Source organism: Rhinopithecus bieti, unplaced genomic scaffold (genome assembly GCF_001698545.2).
Source record: "Rhinopithecus bieti isolate Rb0 unplaced genomic scaffold, ASM169854v2 scaffold_44368, whole genome shotgun sequence".
Taxonomy (NCBI): domain Eukaryota; kingdom Metazoa; phylum Chordata; class Mammalia; order Primates; family Cercopithecidae; genus Rhinopithecus; species Rhinopithecus bieti.
In genome coordinates, this window is record NW_016817889.1 from 337463 (window position 1) to 354297 (window position 16835).

The window sequence follows — 16835 nt, forward strand, 5'->3', positions numbered from 1 at the left end:
CGCATACACCCTCTTCACACCGCCTGGGGAGGCAGGTACGATTATAACCCTCGTTTTACAGGTAAGGAAAGTGAGGCACAGAGAGGTTAAGTGACTTTCCCAAGGTCATGCAGTGAGTGGCAGAGCTGGGGTTTGGGCCCAGGAAATCTGCCTCAAGTAGCTGTTTTGCCTCGATAAATAAAAATAATAACAACGACAGCTACCATTTGACGACCCCTTCCTATGTGCCTAGTGCTTTAATTCCTCAGAGCAATGCTGTGACTTAGGCGTTGATGTTGTCCGAATTTCTCATTTCATAGATGGGTAAATGCCGGCTTAGCAGGGCGCCTGGAATGAGGTGACTGCAGAGGCTCGCAGACGTTAGGTCTGCCTAAACCGAAGCTTCCACCCTCCTCTGCCTCTGTGACTTTGGAACTTTCGGAGACTCAGTTTCCCTGTCTTAAGCCTCTGCTCCTCTTGCTTCCCCGCTCCAGCAAGTGAGAGTGGACTGGGTTGCCATGCCTGGCGGGTGCGGGTCGCCGGGCAACTTCGGAGTCTCCCCTTCCCCATCCGCCCGCAGCAGAAGTCCCAGCTCCCGGCGTTTTCTGCCTCTCGGAGAGTTGGGGCGTAGGGAGTGGCGGGAAGGTACCGGGTGGGAAAGGTCGGAGCTGCGTCACCGAGAGGCCTGCAAGGCCAGGGAGAGAAGGCCCCGCTGTGATTTGGGGAAGGGCCGGGGGGGGGAAGGGGGGGGCATAAGTCACGTGCTCGGGGCTGTTGTGAAGAAGCGGACTGTCCTCTGGGAACATAGAAGCGCCCCCGACTTGAGTAGGGGCGGGGAGGGAGAGCCGAGGAGGCAGGTTCTGGGCCAAGGGGATGGGGGTGGGGGGAGGTAGGGAGCACGCGGACAAAGGAGGCGGCCGGCGGCCCAGCTGTTTTGAAAAATGCTTCCTGTTTCTTTAAAGGCGCTCGCGGCTCGGGCGGCCGGGGCTGGGGAGGCGGTGGCGGCGGGAGCTGCCTCCTCTCCAGGCGGCGGCGCTCACTGATCTCGCGAACTGGGCTTCTGTGTAAACTGAGGCTAAACAAACACAGATGGAGCGCAGCGGGCGTTCTCCAGAAATGCTGGCAAGGCGGCAGCGACTTCAGATGACACTCTGAGCGCTCCGGGAACCGACAGCCCGGCGGCTTCGCGAAGCCAGCGGCGCAGCTGCCCCGGGCGAGGGGGAGAAAGGGAGAGGAGAGGGAGGGGAGGGCGGGCGAAGGGGGAGAGCCAGAGACTCCTCGGCGCTGAGCGCGGCGGCGGCCCGGGCAGCCCCACGCTCCTGCCTCGCGCGCCGTCCGCGCCATGAAGCACATCCCGGTCCTCGAGGACGGGCCGTGGAAGACCGTGTGCGTGAAGGAGCTGAACGGCCTCAAGAAGCTTAAGCGGAAAGGCAAGGAGCCGGCGCGGCGCGCAAACGGCTATAAAACTTTCCGATTGGACTTGGAAAAGCCGGAGCCCCGCGCAGTCGCCACCAACGGGCTGCGGGACAGGACCCATCGGCTGCAGCCGGTCCCGGTCCCGGTGCCAGCCCCAGTGGCTCCGGCCGTTCCCCAAGAGGGGGCGCGGACACGGCCGGGGAGCGCGGGGGCTCCCGGGTGCCCGAGGTCTCCGACGCGCGGAAACGCGGCTTCGCCCTGGGCGCAGTGGGGCCAGGACTCCCCACGCCGCCGCCGCCGCCGCCGCCGCCGCCGCCGCCTCCTGAGCCCCAGAGCCAGGCTCCTGGGGGCCCAGAGGCACAGCCTTTCCGGGAGCCGGGTCTGCGTCCTCGCATCTTGCTGTGCGCACCGCCCGCGCGCCCCGCGCCGTCAGCGCCCCCAGCGCCGCAAGCGACCCCGGAGTCCACTGTGCGCCCAGCGCCCCCGACGCGCCCGGGGGAAAGTTCCTACTCGTCAATTTCACACGTAATTTACAATAACCACCCGGATTCCTCCGCGTCGCCTAGGAAACGACCGGGAGAAGCTACTGCCGCCTCCTCCGAGATCAAAGCCCTGCAGCAGACCCGGAGGCTCCTGGCTAACGCCAGGGAGCGGACGAGGGTGCACACCATCAGCGCAGCCTTCGAGGCGCTCAGGAAGCAGGTACCCGCTCCCCGCCGCACGCCCTCACTGCGCCCGGGGACGACTGCTGGAATGGGTGGGCGAGTGGCCCGGGCGAGATAGAGGTGTGTTTAAAGGGCAGGCCGCCCCACCCGGTCCGACAGTGGTGCCCAGACAGGTGTGGGCAGTCCTGGGGCAGTGACTTTGCCACAGCGTTGGTATGGATCATAGTTTTCAAAGTGGCTATAAAAGTTGGGTATCTCTGGCCCGAGCACCCCCCACCCTCAACCCCCGCCTCGGGTAACGCTGTCTGCGCGTCTGACTTCAGCCTCCATAGTTCACTTGTATGGCAGCGAGTATTTGCCTGCCGGAGTGCCCTGGGCGCGGTGCGGAGTGGAGAGGGGACATGTGGGAATCTGTCTTGGTCAGGGCAGGAAGAGGGGGAGCCTTCTCCAGGCATTTGGCATGGTCAGGGTCTTGGCCCCCCGTTGGTGGTGGCAAGCCCCGGAACGCTGCGGTGGGACAGTCCGGAGGCCCTTGTCAGCCCCTCTTCAGGACCCAGCAGTGATGCCCCGAACACTCAGGTTGCTTGCGGGCTGTGCACTCCTTGCGCTGGCATCCTCAAGAACCCGCACTACAAGCCTGTGCCCTCTCCCCACGGGTGGGCTCAGGAATGGGCTGGTGGGAGTCTTTCTAGGAGATCCCTTCCTTTCACCCGTGGTGAAGCAGGCAGCTCTGCTGAGGGGACTGCCTAGTTGGGCCTAGTTGGGGGATTCCCTCTGGGGCATCTTCAGAGACTAGTTCTGGGGTGAGTCGGGGACTTTTTAGTTTGGAGCTGGTGCGGGCTGCCCTCACCAGACAGTGCCCCTGCGCGAGTAGTGGAAGAATACTTAACCCAAGAATTACCTGTGATGGGGCCCGACAGTTGCTTGGGCTTCTAGGCTTCTTATTTTCTTAGCGAGAAGGAGCTGTAGGAAGGAGGTGGTGAGTTCTCTCCCACCCCTACACAGGGCGTGGGGAAGGGTTAGGGTAGATGTGGCTGGTTTGAAGGGTGTTTTTTTTTTTTTTTCCTTTTTCTTTGCATGCTCTGTAGCTGACTTGCTGTGTGACTCCAGGAATGTTGCTCAACTTCTCTGGTCTTTAGCCAGCAACAAAACATTTCAGAAACCATGATCTTCTTTTTGGATCACTCTCCTCTTCCTCCTGGGGTTTGGGGTGGAGTGGGGCAGTAGTGCCTGTGTCCATCCATGGAAAGGAAATTGGATCCCTGGAGGAAAGAGGCCACATGACTTTTGAGCCAAAGTGCCTTGCTTGGGCTTGGGGAAAGTGATGAGTGAGGTTGGGTGGGGGTGGGGGACGAGTGGCTGTCACAGACCAGGCTGGGCCTCTGCCCTCAGCCACACCAGCTGGAACCCTGGGCAGTGGGCCCAGTGGAGCAGTCAGTCCCACCCTAAGCCAGCAGCTCTGTGTCTGCATCGCTGGGTAGAGGTGGCGGTGTGTGGGGGATCCTGCAACCCATTCCCCAGGACAGAAGGATTACAGAAAGGCAGAGAGATACCTGTCCACCTGCCCACCTTGCCACTAGGGAAGCCCCTCCTAGACTGGGGAGGCACATGCCCAGAGCCTCATCGCTGTTGAGTAGCAGGTCAGGGCTGGCACCTAGGGGCTTTGACTGCAGGTTCTGGGCCCTTCTGCCCTTCTATTGCCCCTCTGTATGGTGAGAGAATACTCATCTGAGTGCTCTGTTACATCTTATGTGCCCGCTGGCTTTTACTTCGTTCAACAATCAATTCCATCTCATTTGATCTAAACAACAGCCTTGTCAAAACTGGATTGACTCATTTATAGTATGGAACACTGAGGCCCAGAGATGGAAGGAGACTTGTCCAAGATCACTTAGTGGGTTAGGGAAGATGACAGCAGTTTCTGGAATGCCCTCCTGGCCAAATGCCTCCCACAGTGCCATCTGTGTCAGCATCATGTATCACCCCCCAACCCCCAGCCTGTGATGTTTGTTAACAATCAAGGCAGGGTGCACACTTGGCAGACCCTTTGAGATGAGATTGTTCATCCTGGTCTCCTTTTACTCCCCCCATTACCGTGGGATATTCTCTATAAAAAGGGCAAGTTCAGTGTATCTAAGCAGAAGGCACACCCATGCCCTCTCAGGGAGAGAGTGTGTATGCAATGCAAACACACCGGCAGGTACACACACACATGCTCCTTACACGTGCTCAAGAGCACACACAAATGCATGGTCACAGAAGTGCCTGTTCCTGTTTGTTTCCTCCTTGCCCCAGCCGTTCTGCCCCTTCCCTAGAAAGGCTGCCAGGCCATAATGGCACCTGCCTGTTAGCTGGGAAGGAAAGAAATACAGCCAGGACATTTCTGGTTGTAGAGCCAGGGGCCAAGGCCGCACCCACCATGTCCCCCTCACCACCATGGCACCCATTCGATAGGGGAAGACCTGTGTTCTGGAGGAGCCCCTTCCTCCTCTGGGTCTCAGTCTTCTGGGTAAAATGTATTCCTCACCGCCTCGCCCGATCCAGACAAGCTGCAGCTCTGGAGCTAGGCTCGGGCCTGACTGAAATGGGTCCTTGGAAATGGGAAAGGCAGATCAGCTCTGCCTGAAATGGGGCCTTGGCCAGTGTGGCACCAAGATGGGTTCTGGGATTGTGGCTCTGGCCTGGGACTTCGTTCTCCTGAGTAGCTTCCTGATGCCATGAAGGAAGCACTGACCTGGGGAACTGGAGGCCAGGCATTGAGTTGTCCTCCCCTGCATGCCTTCTGTGTGGCTGTGGACAAGTCACTGACCCTTTCTGGGCCTCAGTTGCTGAAGTTGTAAAATGGTAATATTGCTGACCTCATCCACAGTGTTGAGAAGAGCAAGAGCAAGTGAGGAAAGGAAGGAGGCCTATAAGAGCAGTGAACATTTCTTTCCCTTCCCTTCCTTTTCCTTCCTTTCCCTTCCCTCCCTCCCTCCCTCCCTCCCTTCCTCCCTCCCTCTCTTTCTTTCTTGACAGAGTCTCTGTTGCCCAGGCTGGTTCATGTGATTCTTCCGCCTCAGCCTCCTGAGTAGCTAGGATTACAGGCGCACACCACCATACCTGGGTAATTTTTTGTATTTTAGTAGGGATGGGGTTTCACCATGTTGCCCAGGCTGGTCTCGAACTCCTGAGCTCAGGTGGTCCACCCACCTCGGTCTCCCAAAGTGCTAGGATTACAGGCATGAGCCACTGTGCACAGCCAGAGCAGTGAACATTTCTTAAGCATCTCCAAGGTCCTCAGGGCTGGGCAAGGTTCTTGACAGATGAAGCAGTAAGAATTCTTTAATTATTTTAATAACTGTCACAGAAACTAGCATTGAGCACATGCTTACTTTGTACCAGGCGTGGTGCTAAGCTTGTTATGTGTATTAGTTCATTTAATGAAATAGATACTGTTATCGCACCTCCTGCCCTGTTTCACGGATGGTGACTGAGTTTCAGAGAGCTTATGTAAGTTGTCCCGGTCTTTTGCCACTGCACGTGGCCTTGTGGGTTTTGTGCTACATGCTACCTTGGCACACCGTTTGCCAGACTCCAGGGTGGCGGTGCTTCGTGGCCATGTATGGTGGCAGCCTGCGTAGTTGTGGGCCGCTGTTACTGTGGAGCTTGGGTTGGACTCCCAGGGCCCCGACTCCTAACAGCTCTGCTCCTCAGCCTGTCTAATGTCCTGGAGCCATCTACCCTCAGCATGAGGAAGCGACAGGCTCCTACTGTGTCATAATCCACCGTCGTCTCAACCAGGAAGGGAGCAGGGAGGGTGGCTGCAGGGCTGCAGATGGGGAGGTGCAGGTGAGAGAGAAGCCCTCTGGTCTGGTCTAGGCTGGGTGATGTGGGGCAGATGGTCAGGCCATAGCACATGCCACCAGCACAGCTGCACCAGAGCCCTCCCCACTGCCTCATGGAAGGCCATGTGTGCACAGCTGGCCTGACCGGGGAGTGGGGCTGCTCCCTGCCAGGTGGGAGGGGTCAAAGGGAAAGGCCGGCTTTGTGGAGTGGTGAGGGACGGGGCCAGAGTGGCAGGACCTACTGTCTCACAAGCTGTGCCCACCTTTGGGGCATGTGGTGTGCGTGTGGATTTTCTCTCTCCCCTCAGAGCCCCTCAGTGTTGATGGAAGATGGCAGCAATGGAAGGCAGTGCGGGGCCCGGGTTTCTGCTGTGGTCCTCTCCACGGAGGAAGGACATGCCAAGCAACTGGGACCCAGGCTATCTCCCCTGCTGCCCCTGGAGCCGCCCAGTGGGTCCTTATGGAGTGAAGTCAGGGTTGCCCTGGAGGGAGCGTGGGAATGGTGCTCTCAGCACCTCCCTCACTGTGAAACCCCACAGGGTGCAAGGAGGGCATGGGGAGTGCAAAGCAGCCTGTGCACCATCCCCTCAGGCAACAAGAGACAGGCCTGCTTGCACTGGGGGCTCCATGCAGGTAGGTAAGGGTGACAGAGGCCTTCCTCCTGTTCCTTCATGTCCGCAGTTACCAGGGTGGCTGCTGTGGAGCCTCACTGCACTGACTGAGGCCTTACCTGAGCCTGCTGTGGGGTGTCCGTTGTGCTCTCTTCCCATTTTACAGATGAGGACACTTACAGAGAGGTGACACAGATTGCTTAAGCCCACAGAGTGACCAGGATCTGTACTCAGGCCTGTCTGGCCCTGGGGCAATAGCTCCTAAGGACCAAGACCCAGTTTCTCAGGGTCCAGCCTGGTGGCAGTGCAGGAGGTTGGGATTTTAAAGGACCTATTTAGATAGATTTTGGGAAGGACATCGAACAGCTCTGGGTAGAGTGGCTTCACGTCGGGAATCCAGCACTCACTGACATGAGACGATCAGATGATAATTTCACTGGAATCCGGTGCTCTTCTGTGTGTAGTGGATGTGGTGCTGTTGGAGCTCTATGGGCTCAGGAGTCTTGGTGGGCTTCCAGGAGGGCATCTTGGGCTGGGTCTGAAGGGTGGGCAGGAGTTGGCACAGAAGCAAGAGCATGGAGGGCTTTGAGGCCTTTCCTGCATTCTCTGGTGGGTTCTCGGCATTGCTTCTTTAGGAACTTTTCCCTCATTTGCCCCTGCGATCTCATTCTGAGGTAGTAGGTGTTCTAATGCCCATTTTACTGATGAGGAAACTGTGGTCCTGTAAGCTTATGGATCTGCCTAAGGTCACCTGACTGGCCAGTAGTAGAGTCAGGCCCTCGGGCTCCCAGGCCAGTGCTCTTCATGTTTTTTCATGCTTGCTGGAACTGGGTCTGGCTTAGGGTGGGTGGGGTGGAATGTTTTGGGGGCATATGGGACCTTGCGAAAATGCCAAAGTCTGTTCCTCCAAAGTTTAAAAATCCTTGTGGGATGAGCACAAGGCAGATCCTTTTACTTTCCTGGCAGTTGGGCAGTCTGTCGGGAGTGGGAGCCAGGTAATTCTGCCTCCTCTTTTGGCCCGTGTCCTCTGACCAGGGTGAGCCGACAACTGCTGTGGGGGACTCTGTAGGCGGTGGGGGTGGGTGGGCTCTGGGCCTTGCTGTGGATACTCTAAGAGGGATCTCATGGCATCATCAGCCCAGAACTCTCCATCCTTAGCTCAGTGGGGTGGGCTGCCTACCTCCCCATCTTAAGCTATAGACACTTATTCAGATCCCCAAGCAGTTCCTGCTGGCTAACTGGAAAGAGCCCAGCTAAGCCACAAGTTCAAAACCCAGCTCATCACTCACCAGCTGAGAGATCCAGGAAATTCCTACATGCCCGAGAATCACACGCTTTTCTGTAAAGTGGAAGTGGCCATTGCTACCTCATTGGGCTGCTTAAAAGATGAATACAGACATTGTATTTGAAACATCCACCCTCTGCCTGGCCTTAGTAGACGGTAATAACAGCAAAGTGGCCTGGGCCCAACAGTCACGGAGAATCTGTGCTGCTCAGACTCCAGTGGAAGCTGCTTGATATAGTCCTTGAAGCTCTGTGGGCTGCCCAGGCATTGCTACCCCGACTTTCCAGATGAGGAAACGGAGGCTCTGAGGAGTGAAGGCACTTCCCACAGTTACACCGCTTGTAAGTGCCTGGAATTCAGACCAGCTAGCTCTTTCCACCATACTTCAACGTCCTAGAACCAGAACGGGTACTAAATTCTCACTTTGCAGTGGCAGCCCAGTCTGGGGTGACTCTGAGCTGGGCTGTTGGGGGCTGAGGGGCTGCATCCTGGAGCATGGGCACCAGGAGGATCTGGAATTGGCCAGGTGGTGAGGAGCTGCCCCTAGGGGTTGGGGAGGAGGAGAGGTGAGCAACCTGAAAGAGGCCTTTGGTGTCCCGTATGTGGCTACCTCTGGTGTGGTGGTGGGAGCTGGGAGAGCCTAGTGGCTATGTGCCTGGTGTCAGTCAGATGAGTTTCTGACTCCAACCAGGTCTTAGCTGAGTGATCTGGGGCCCAATATGTCATCTCTGTTTTTGTGTGTACAGATGGTGGGGAAGGTTTTAAATGGGCTAATACTACCTGTAAATAGCTTCCACAGTGTCAGATATACAAGAGCTCAGTGGATGGGTTTCTTCTTGTTAGATCTAGAGCTTGACAGAGACAATAGGGCAAAGTGACATATCTAGGACAGAACTGTCCCAGAACCTGGCATGGAGACCTCTAGATTGGCCTTGGCCTCAGCTGTCACTTTGTGGTCCTACAGTGACCCTGGATCACAGGTACAGATCCCTTCCAAAATCCCTGCTCCCTCCTGGAAGCCCAGCTGTTACAGGCCAAGGGCTCAAAGAGCTGGGTCTTTAAGGGAAACTCGTAGTGTGGCCTCTGTGTGAAAACAGTGCTGAGGGCTGTGTCACAGAGCTGCACCCAGTCCCCAGAGCCTCCCTCAGGCTGCCACACCCTCCCTGGGGTGAAGAGGAGGCAGAAGTGCTGGCTGGCCCCTGAGACCCCCTTCCCTGCCCCAGGACTACCAGACCTTGTTTATTTGTTCAGGCTGATAAAGCAGAATTCCCTGGACTCTGACTGGGAACGAGCAAAGTGCATTGTTCTGCCAGCATTTCTGGGATGGGTTTGGAGCTGCAGCCAGCCCTGGGAGTGGGAGATGGGGTGAGGGGTGGAAATGCATGGGAATTGGCTTTCTCTGTTGCCTTCCTCTCCCTCTCTGGGTTTCCTAGTTTCAGCACCCCCAGAGGGTGGAGGGTGGGGCAGGCACGTGTCCTGGCTCCAGACCTCCTGCTTCTCACCCCCTCTGGAGCCCCTCTTTCAGGACCTTCTGTAAAACCAACCATAACACTTTCACAGACCTCTATCAGGCCTTACTCCATGCAATGCACACATCTCATCTCATTTAATCCTTACCACCTTGTGAGGTCAGTCCTGTTCCTGATACAACAGGGAAACCGAGGCTCAGAAAGATTCTGTCCCTTGCCCAGAGTGTTACAGCTAGACAAAGCTAGAGCCAGGAGTTGAATCCATGTTACAAAAAGGTACACTTAGCTTTATGCCAGATAGCTTCATCTTCATCATCAGAGAGAGGAAAGGTGTTTGAGCCCAGTTCAAAATATTCCAGAGTGAAGATCCAGAGGGAGAGATCATTGATTTGTTCACTCATTGCCTCAATCAACAAACCCCTTTGAGGGCCTGTTACTGGCAGGACCTGTGCTAGCCTCTGCAGACGTAGGCCTTCCCCCCACAGTTCATAGGGAGACTGAGCACTCAAGAGCCACAGTGTGGGCAGTTAAGGACAGATGGGGTGCTATTAGGGCACTATTGAGGGCAAGCTGTCCCTCCTGGTGTAGAGTAGAGGAGGTCAGGGAAAGCTCTTGGACACAGTGAGGTTTAAAGTGAGATCAAAGTGGGTGATGTGTTTAGGGTCCCCAGTCTGGGGTGACTGTCTCATTCATGCTTTTTCTCCATGCTCAGGAATACAGATTTTCATCCTTGGCACTATTGACATTTGGGGCAGGTAGTTCTCTGTTGTGGGGGCACTGTAGGATCCTGTGCGCTGTAGGATGTTTAGCAACATCCCCACCTCCGTCCCTGCAATGCCCCCACTCCCCTAGGGGACAAAATCATTCCTGGTTGAGAATCACTGGCCTGAAAGAATGCCTGGCATATGGCGGGCGCTCACTAAATACTTGTGTAGATGCATCGTGCCGTCCCACCCCCTGTGGGATACGGGTTCATCAATGATATGGATGACATGTGTAAATCCTGAAGAGCCATAGCGAGGAGAAAACCAGGAGCCATAGTTGCTGGGTTTTTAGCCCTTTAGGTGAACAGTGCATTATAGGAACCGTGGGGTCTTAATTAGCATCTATCAGGTTGATTTTGTGGAGCTATTTCCAGGTTCCAAGACAGAACTCTGTTCAGTGTACCGCAGTCTTTGGAGCTTTTTGCTCATGCAGCACAAATATTGGTGGAGAGAGGTATTAAAAAATCAAAGGCTCCATCTTTCACCCCATACAAATCCCTGTGCAATTAGTGAGGAGCTAGTTGGTGATGAATCATTGACAAACGTGTCAAGTTTGTTCAGTGCCGTGAGTGTGTATTATGCCACTGTTGTCTGCCCAGCAGCACCCCAAGTCCTGAGGGCACCGAGTAAAAAATTTTTAAAAGATGAAAACCAGTCATGTTTGTGTCTTTCCAGCTGAGCACTGACACTTTCCTTCCTGTATGTCCCCAGAGTCCCAGGTGTGACATTATAACCTCACTCGAGCATAAGTTCTCTGAAGTAGGAATCAAGTTATTCACTGTTGTACTCCCCAAGTGCCCAGCATAACAGGTGTTGCTGAATGAATGAATGGAACATCAGAGCTGAAAAAACAAAATGCCTGTTCTCTCAGAGAGATTCCTGCTCAGGAGGGTGGAGGACAGAGCTCCGTGGTGGTTGTGGAAATTCACTGAGCTTCGATTCATACTGACTGGCTGGCAGGCATGAGCCGAACCTGTTTCTTCCCCTGCAAAATGGGAATGTGGGTACATCTCAGAGCAGATGAGCCGACGTGTGTGTGTATGTGTGTGTGTAAACAGCAGGTGCATAGAGCAGATCACAAGACCAAGGTGAAGGGCCCAGATATACCGTAGACAGGCTGCCTCCCATGCCTGGCAGGCTGGGCACCACGCCCCTGCAGCCCCTCCTGACACTTTCTCCCCTCAGGTGCCGTGCTACTCGTATGGGCAGAAGCTGTCCAAACTGGCCATCCTGAGGATCGCCTGTAACTACATCCTGTCCCTGGCGCGGCTGGCTGACCTCGACTACAGTGCCGACCACAGCAACCTCAGCTTCTCCGAGTGTGTGCAGCGCTGCACCCGCACCCTGCAGGCCGAGGGACGTGCCAAGAAGCGCAAGGTATGCACCAGCCTGGTGGGCGGTAGCTTCTAGGGAGCATAGGGGAGGCAGGGACAGGAACTTGGGGGTGCCCTGCATATGCCCAGAATTCTGAAGGGGCCAGAGAGATCAGCTCTTAGAGGTTTGCTGGGAGTTGCCTCAGCTTCAGGGCTCCTCAAATGCCTGGGATTATAGGTGTGTCTCTCCTCCTGGTAACTGGCTGCTGGGTGGCCTTGAACAGTTACCCAGGGGAGAGGACTATTCATCTGCAAAGCCCCTTCCTGGCCTTAGGTGCTCTGGTGCTGAATTCCTTGGGTGGCCCCCGATAAATGTCATACCAGGACAAGATTCCCCTGAGCAGGGTGACAGCCCAGGAGAGCCCTTTGGCAGGTTTTGGGAGGGTGACTTGGCCTGTGGGTTATCTGAGGCTATGCATTAAGGGGGGTGATGGTCATTCATTCATTCATTCTGGAGAGACTGATGAAGCTCCAGCCACGTTCCGAGCACACTGGGCAGGGGTATAAAGATGACAAACATATGATCCTGGTCCCCATGCAGCTCACAAGAGGGTCAGGGAGACCCTCTTGTAAGTAGATGAGGGCAGGAGCCCTGTGCTAGGGGCAGTGGAAGCCCAGGTAGAAGAGAGACAGATTTCACCCTCCTGCCCATGGGAGTTTGAAAGGGCATCTTAGTGTTAGTGATGTTTCAGCGGGGACCAGCAGGACAACCAGGTCACCAGGCAGATGAAGGGAACAGCACCCGAGGCGGAGGGAACAGCTTGAATGAAGCCTGATGTGGCTGGGGAAATGCGTGCAGGAGGAAAGGTGTTGGGCACAGCTACAGGGCCCCAGATGGCCAAAGCTCTGGGCATTCCCAGTCAGGGGTCAGTGCTGAGCAAGGCTTAGTGCAGCCCTCTGGATCTTTGTTCCCACGTGGCTTCCGGGGAGAGCCACAGAGAGTGAGACCCAGTCTATGTCTGTGAGGCAAGATGCCTGTCCCCGCCTAGGGCAGGGGGCAGACCCTGTCATTCTCCATCCATCCTTTGCGCTGCCTTCTTCCTTCCTGGCCTGCCCCTCCCCCATCCCTGATATTCCTCTCCAGACCCCTTTCCAGCAGGCCCCTCTGTGGGTTCTCCGGGTTTCCCAGAGGTCCCCCACGGACTCCAGGCTCATGCCAGGGAGGGCACCTCCTCAGGGCTCCCCGCTGCCGCCGCCACGGTAACTGCACATTGTGTTCCTGGGAGTGCTTTAACGTGGACCAATTAGACAAAATCCTCATCAAGTGGGCAAGAGAGGAAGCGCCACTGGTGGCTCTGGGCAGCTTTCCTCTGGTAAGTGACACTGGTAAATTAGGGCGTGATTGATGGCTCCCGCGGCGCTCAGTGACAAAGGAGGTTTGTAAACTCTCGGTGAACTTCCCCTGGCATTCAGGCGGTCTGGAGGTGTAGATGGGCAGAGTGGGCAGGCGCCCCGTCTCCATCTCAGCCCCTCACTGCCCTACCCCCACGCCCTCCTCTTCACCCAGGGAAGGCAGAAGCGCAGCATGGAGGTCCCACCTTCCCTTTGATTGGAGCAGGGTCTTGGGCTGGTAGGAGGCTGGATGCCTGGCTGGTGAGGAAAGAGGGACAAGTTGGGTGGAGAGGCCCAACAGAGCCAAGCTCTTGGCTTCCCCTGAAATCACCTCAAATCTAACATATCTTAGACACCATGTGGGCCTAGTCCAACCTCCCCATTGTGGAGAGTCTGGGACTTTACCTGAGGCTACGGATTGTGGTTAAGAGCATCACACAGCCCTGAGTTCAAGCCCCGGCTCACCACCCACCAGCTGTGTCATCGTGCACCCATTGCTTAGCCTCCTCCGCCTCAGTTTTCTTGTTGATAAGTGGGGACTGTGGAAATACTCACTTATGGGCCACTGTGAAGATGAAAGGAGTCACTGCAGGAGAGCGCAGTGTCTGCATGGTCGCCATCCTCAGGGTAATGAGCCCCTAAAATGCTTGAGCTCTGAACTTGAGGCTCATCCTATGGGGCTTACTTATGTGGTGAAATTGCCCTGGAGGGGGATTTTGGGGGTCGAGATGGAAGTTCCATGGTAGGAACCATCTGTTTCCTCTCCACCCTCCCTCCCCAACACCCAGCCAGGGCCTGAGGGCACTTCCTGCCTCCTGCCCTCTGTCTTTCCCAGCTGGATGAGGAGGTCACCCAGCTGGGACTCTGGGAGGTGGGGTCTGTATGTCTTTGCCCTAATGACCTTCATGGTCTCACAGACTCACATCGTATGTGTGGTGACACATTTCTCATATGAAACCCCTCAGGAAGCCCTGGCTGGCCCGGCGTCTCCCCATGGGGGCCGGTGTTCATAATTCCAGCCCTTCCCAGACCAGCCCCTTCCATAGTTTTATCTGGACAACCAGGATTTGACCTGGCAGCCTTTGCAAGTATGGGTATCTCAAGCAGCCAGATTCCTTCCCAGCTCGGGACCCCTGGAGTCGCTGGAACCCTCAAGCTCCCAGGCGGCCCTTTCAGGCAGACCCCGTGTCCCACCTCTGGGCACCTATGGTTTTGCTGCCATAATTGCTAGCTGTCACCCTCCCTGTCTGTCTACCTGTCTTTCTCTCTCAGTCTGGCTCACACTGTCCCCTCTTTATCCACTCTCTTGGTAGGAATGTGTGGCCCCACGCTGAAGCCCAGCATAGCTGGCTTTAGCTGGTCCCCTCGGCAGATGTCCTGCCCCAGGAGTGGACTCGTGGGCCCTGAGACTGAGTGGCCTGGAGCCCCAGGGGAGGGTACTTCCCTGGCTCCTGGGGCTGCTTGTCCTTCCCTTTTTTGGGGGGGCTTGAGATGGCCTGAATGAGGAGCACATCTTTAGATATGTCCTGGCTTTTGAATTGCAATTGGAACCTCACCAGTTTTATTTTCTTCCTTTTGTGACCCCCCAGCCTGGGCCTCTGAGGCCCCACCTCCATTTACAGAGATTCTGTTTGGGGAACAAACCCCCAGGATGATCGAACCAACATTCTTTCCTCACGTCTGGGACTATTTCTATGAAAAGACTTGCAAAGGTCTACCAGTAGATTGCACCTGGTTATGAGTTTTTGGGAAAAGGTGACTGAGAGTACGCGGTGCTCACGGCGCTCAGTCCTGCCACACCACAGCCTGGGAGCCAGGCAGGGGCCAAGGGAAGCCCAGGAACTTACAGCATGTGCAGTGAGGAAGAACCCCTCTTCCCTACCCTTCACCCTCTTCAGCAGGTATCCACCCCCTGCCCCCAACAAGGCATGTGACTACTGTAGGGGTTCCCCGAGCAAGAGATGGGAATCTCAAAGTGTTCCTTGGTATTCTGCCCTCCCCTTCCCTCCCTTCCCCTTCCCTCCCCTCCCCTGCCCTTTCCTCACTTCCTCCCTCCCTCCCCTACTCCCTTCCTTCCTTCGCTTCCTTTCTTCCTTCGCTTCCCTTCTCCCTTGCCATCCCTTCCTTTCCTTCCTTCCTTCCCTTCCATGAACAGCTATTGAGTGCCCTCTATGTACCAGACACCGTGCAGATACAAAATAATTTACCACATAGTCCCCACCATTGTGCAGCGACTGAACACTTCTTGGTCTAGAGGATTTGGAAACCAGGAGTGGTTAGAGTGAGAAAAAGGAAAAGCAAACCAAAGAATTTCTGCTTCTAACACAAATCTCTAGCCATCAGGGGCCATCAGGAAGCTGTGGACTGTGGAGGGGACCCAGGAGGGCTGGGGAGATTGCCCGGAGTCCTTCAGGGGCACAGGAGGGTGGGAGAGGGGTGAGAACTAGAGCATTGCATCCAGACCTGCTTTGCCCTGTCTGGGCCAGGAGGTGGGTTCATGGGTTGGAGTCCGCACCACACAGGGTCTGGATTAGCACACAGTCCCTGGGCCACCACCCTGGGGCTTGCCTCTTGGCATCACCTTAAAGATGGCCCTGGGACAGAAGCGTGGGCCCAGTTTGAGCCTGAATGATATCACAAGTGTGTAGTTTCTCTGTGGGGCCCCTCCACCTGACTTCAGGCCACTGTCCCTCTCACAGCCATTCAGGGCTGCTGGAGTCCCTTGCTGTTCCTCTCTGGAAAATGAGATGACCACCTCAGGCCTACTTGCTTCCCAGCCCTTCCTACCCCAGTGAGCCATGCTTGCCGCTCCATGTGTCTATGGTTGTGGAAGTCTGCCTGGTAAAGGAATTCCTGACAAGGTGCATGGTGGCCCCTAGCTTCACAGTCACCCTCCTGGCAACTCTTGCATGTTAACTGGGGTTTAAAGCCTTAGGGTACAGGACTGCTGATGGGCCAGTCAGGCAGGGCTGCAGGAGGCTGGGAGCAAAAAATTTTGGGACCAAAGGCTGTGAGGCCGCAGCAGATACCTGCTGTAGCAGCTGCGATGGTGGTGGTCATCGCTGGTGTGACTGGTGGCCATTTGAACTGTCCCACGCAGGGACTGCTTCCTCAGAGCTCATGTGTCCAAAAGAGGCTGGGCGGCCCTCCTTCAAGATGCCCACTTGGGAGGTTGAGCTCAGTGTCCTCTGAGGTCCCTCGCACCCCAAGGAGCTGTGCTGTGGGTCCAGGTAAGCATTAAGAATGAGATTTAAAGTGCACTCGGCTTCCCCTCCAAGCCCAGGTGCATCCTTCCGCCCATCTCAGCCTTTCTCAGCAGTGGGTGCGGAACCTGCATTCCTTGGCCAGTGAATCCTCCCCTTCTGGGCCTCACAGATCATGACTTTGAGGATTTGGAGCTCCATTTGGAAGCCCCAGTAGTGCAGAGGCCCATGTCAGAGGCCGCCCAGCAGAGAGACGGGCGGGAGGCGTGCAAGGACTCTGGGGAGTTCAGTTCTGACTCTAGCTGCAGCCGGAGATAATGCACGTTAAGCACCTGGCTCTGGGCCACGTTTCCACAGCTCCTGTTTTTAAAGCAGCAACTCCTGGGAACTTCTGAGGAGGAGGAGGGGAAAGAGGAAGACAAGGAGGAGGCAGAACTGTTTTTTCACACCTGGGCTGGATGGGCCACCCTAGACCTATGGAGTAGGAAAGCACTGATTTTGCACAAATCAGGGCATCGTCTTCTAATAATTTTAAGCCATCAAGTAGTATAATAATAACCACAACAACAGCTACTCAAACTGATAGCATATTTTGAGCCCTGGCAATAAACGGCCAGTAAGTTCCTGCCCTCAAGTTGCTCAAAGGCCCTGGTTTTGCGTGGGAGACAAGATGAACCAGAATGTGCTGAATTGAGGGCTGTACCAGAGGCCTAGCCAGCAAGTGAGACGCCCCCGGGCAGTGTGCCTGCAGCCGTGTGTGCCAGTGCCGGGAAGGCTGGGTCTGCAGGGCTGAGAGGTTTGCTCCTGGCCCTGTGGGTGATCTGAAGCCAGAAGTGGCAATTAAGCCAGTGCAGCTTCATGAGATCTGTGTCCTCCCTCTTTTCCTTGCTGCTTTCTGGGGACAGGGGGCA

At 55.9% G+C, this 16835-nt stretch overlaps 1 protein-coding gene across 1 annotated transcript in view; it reads left to right on the plus strand.

Annotated features, from left to right (window-relative positions):
* The first annotated feature begins 783 nt into the window (after positions 1–783).
* The window catches only part of ATOH8 (atonal bHLH transcription factor 8), a 37635-nt gene continuing 21583 nt past the window's right edge, over positions 784–16835 (plus strand). The window contains 3 exon segments of the mRNA XM_017856323.1: positions 784–1565; positions 1568–2097; positions 11202–11393. Coding sequence (XP_017711812.1) covers positions 1322–1565; positions 1568–2097; positions 11202–11393 — 966 coding nt within the window. The 5' untranslated portion in view covers positions 784–1321.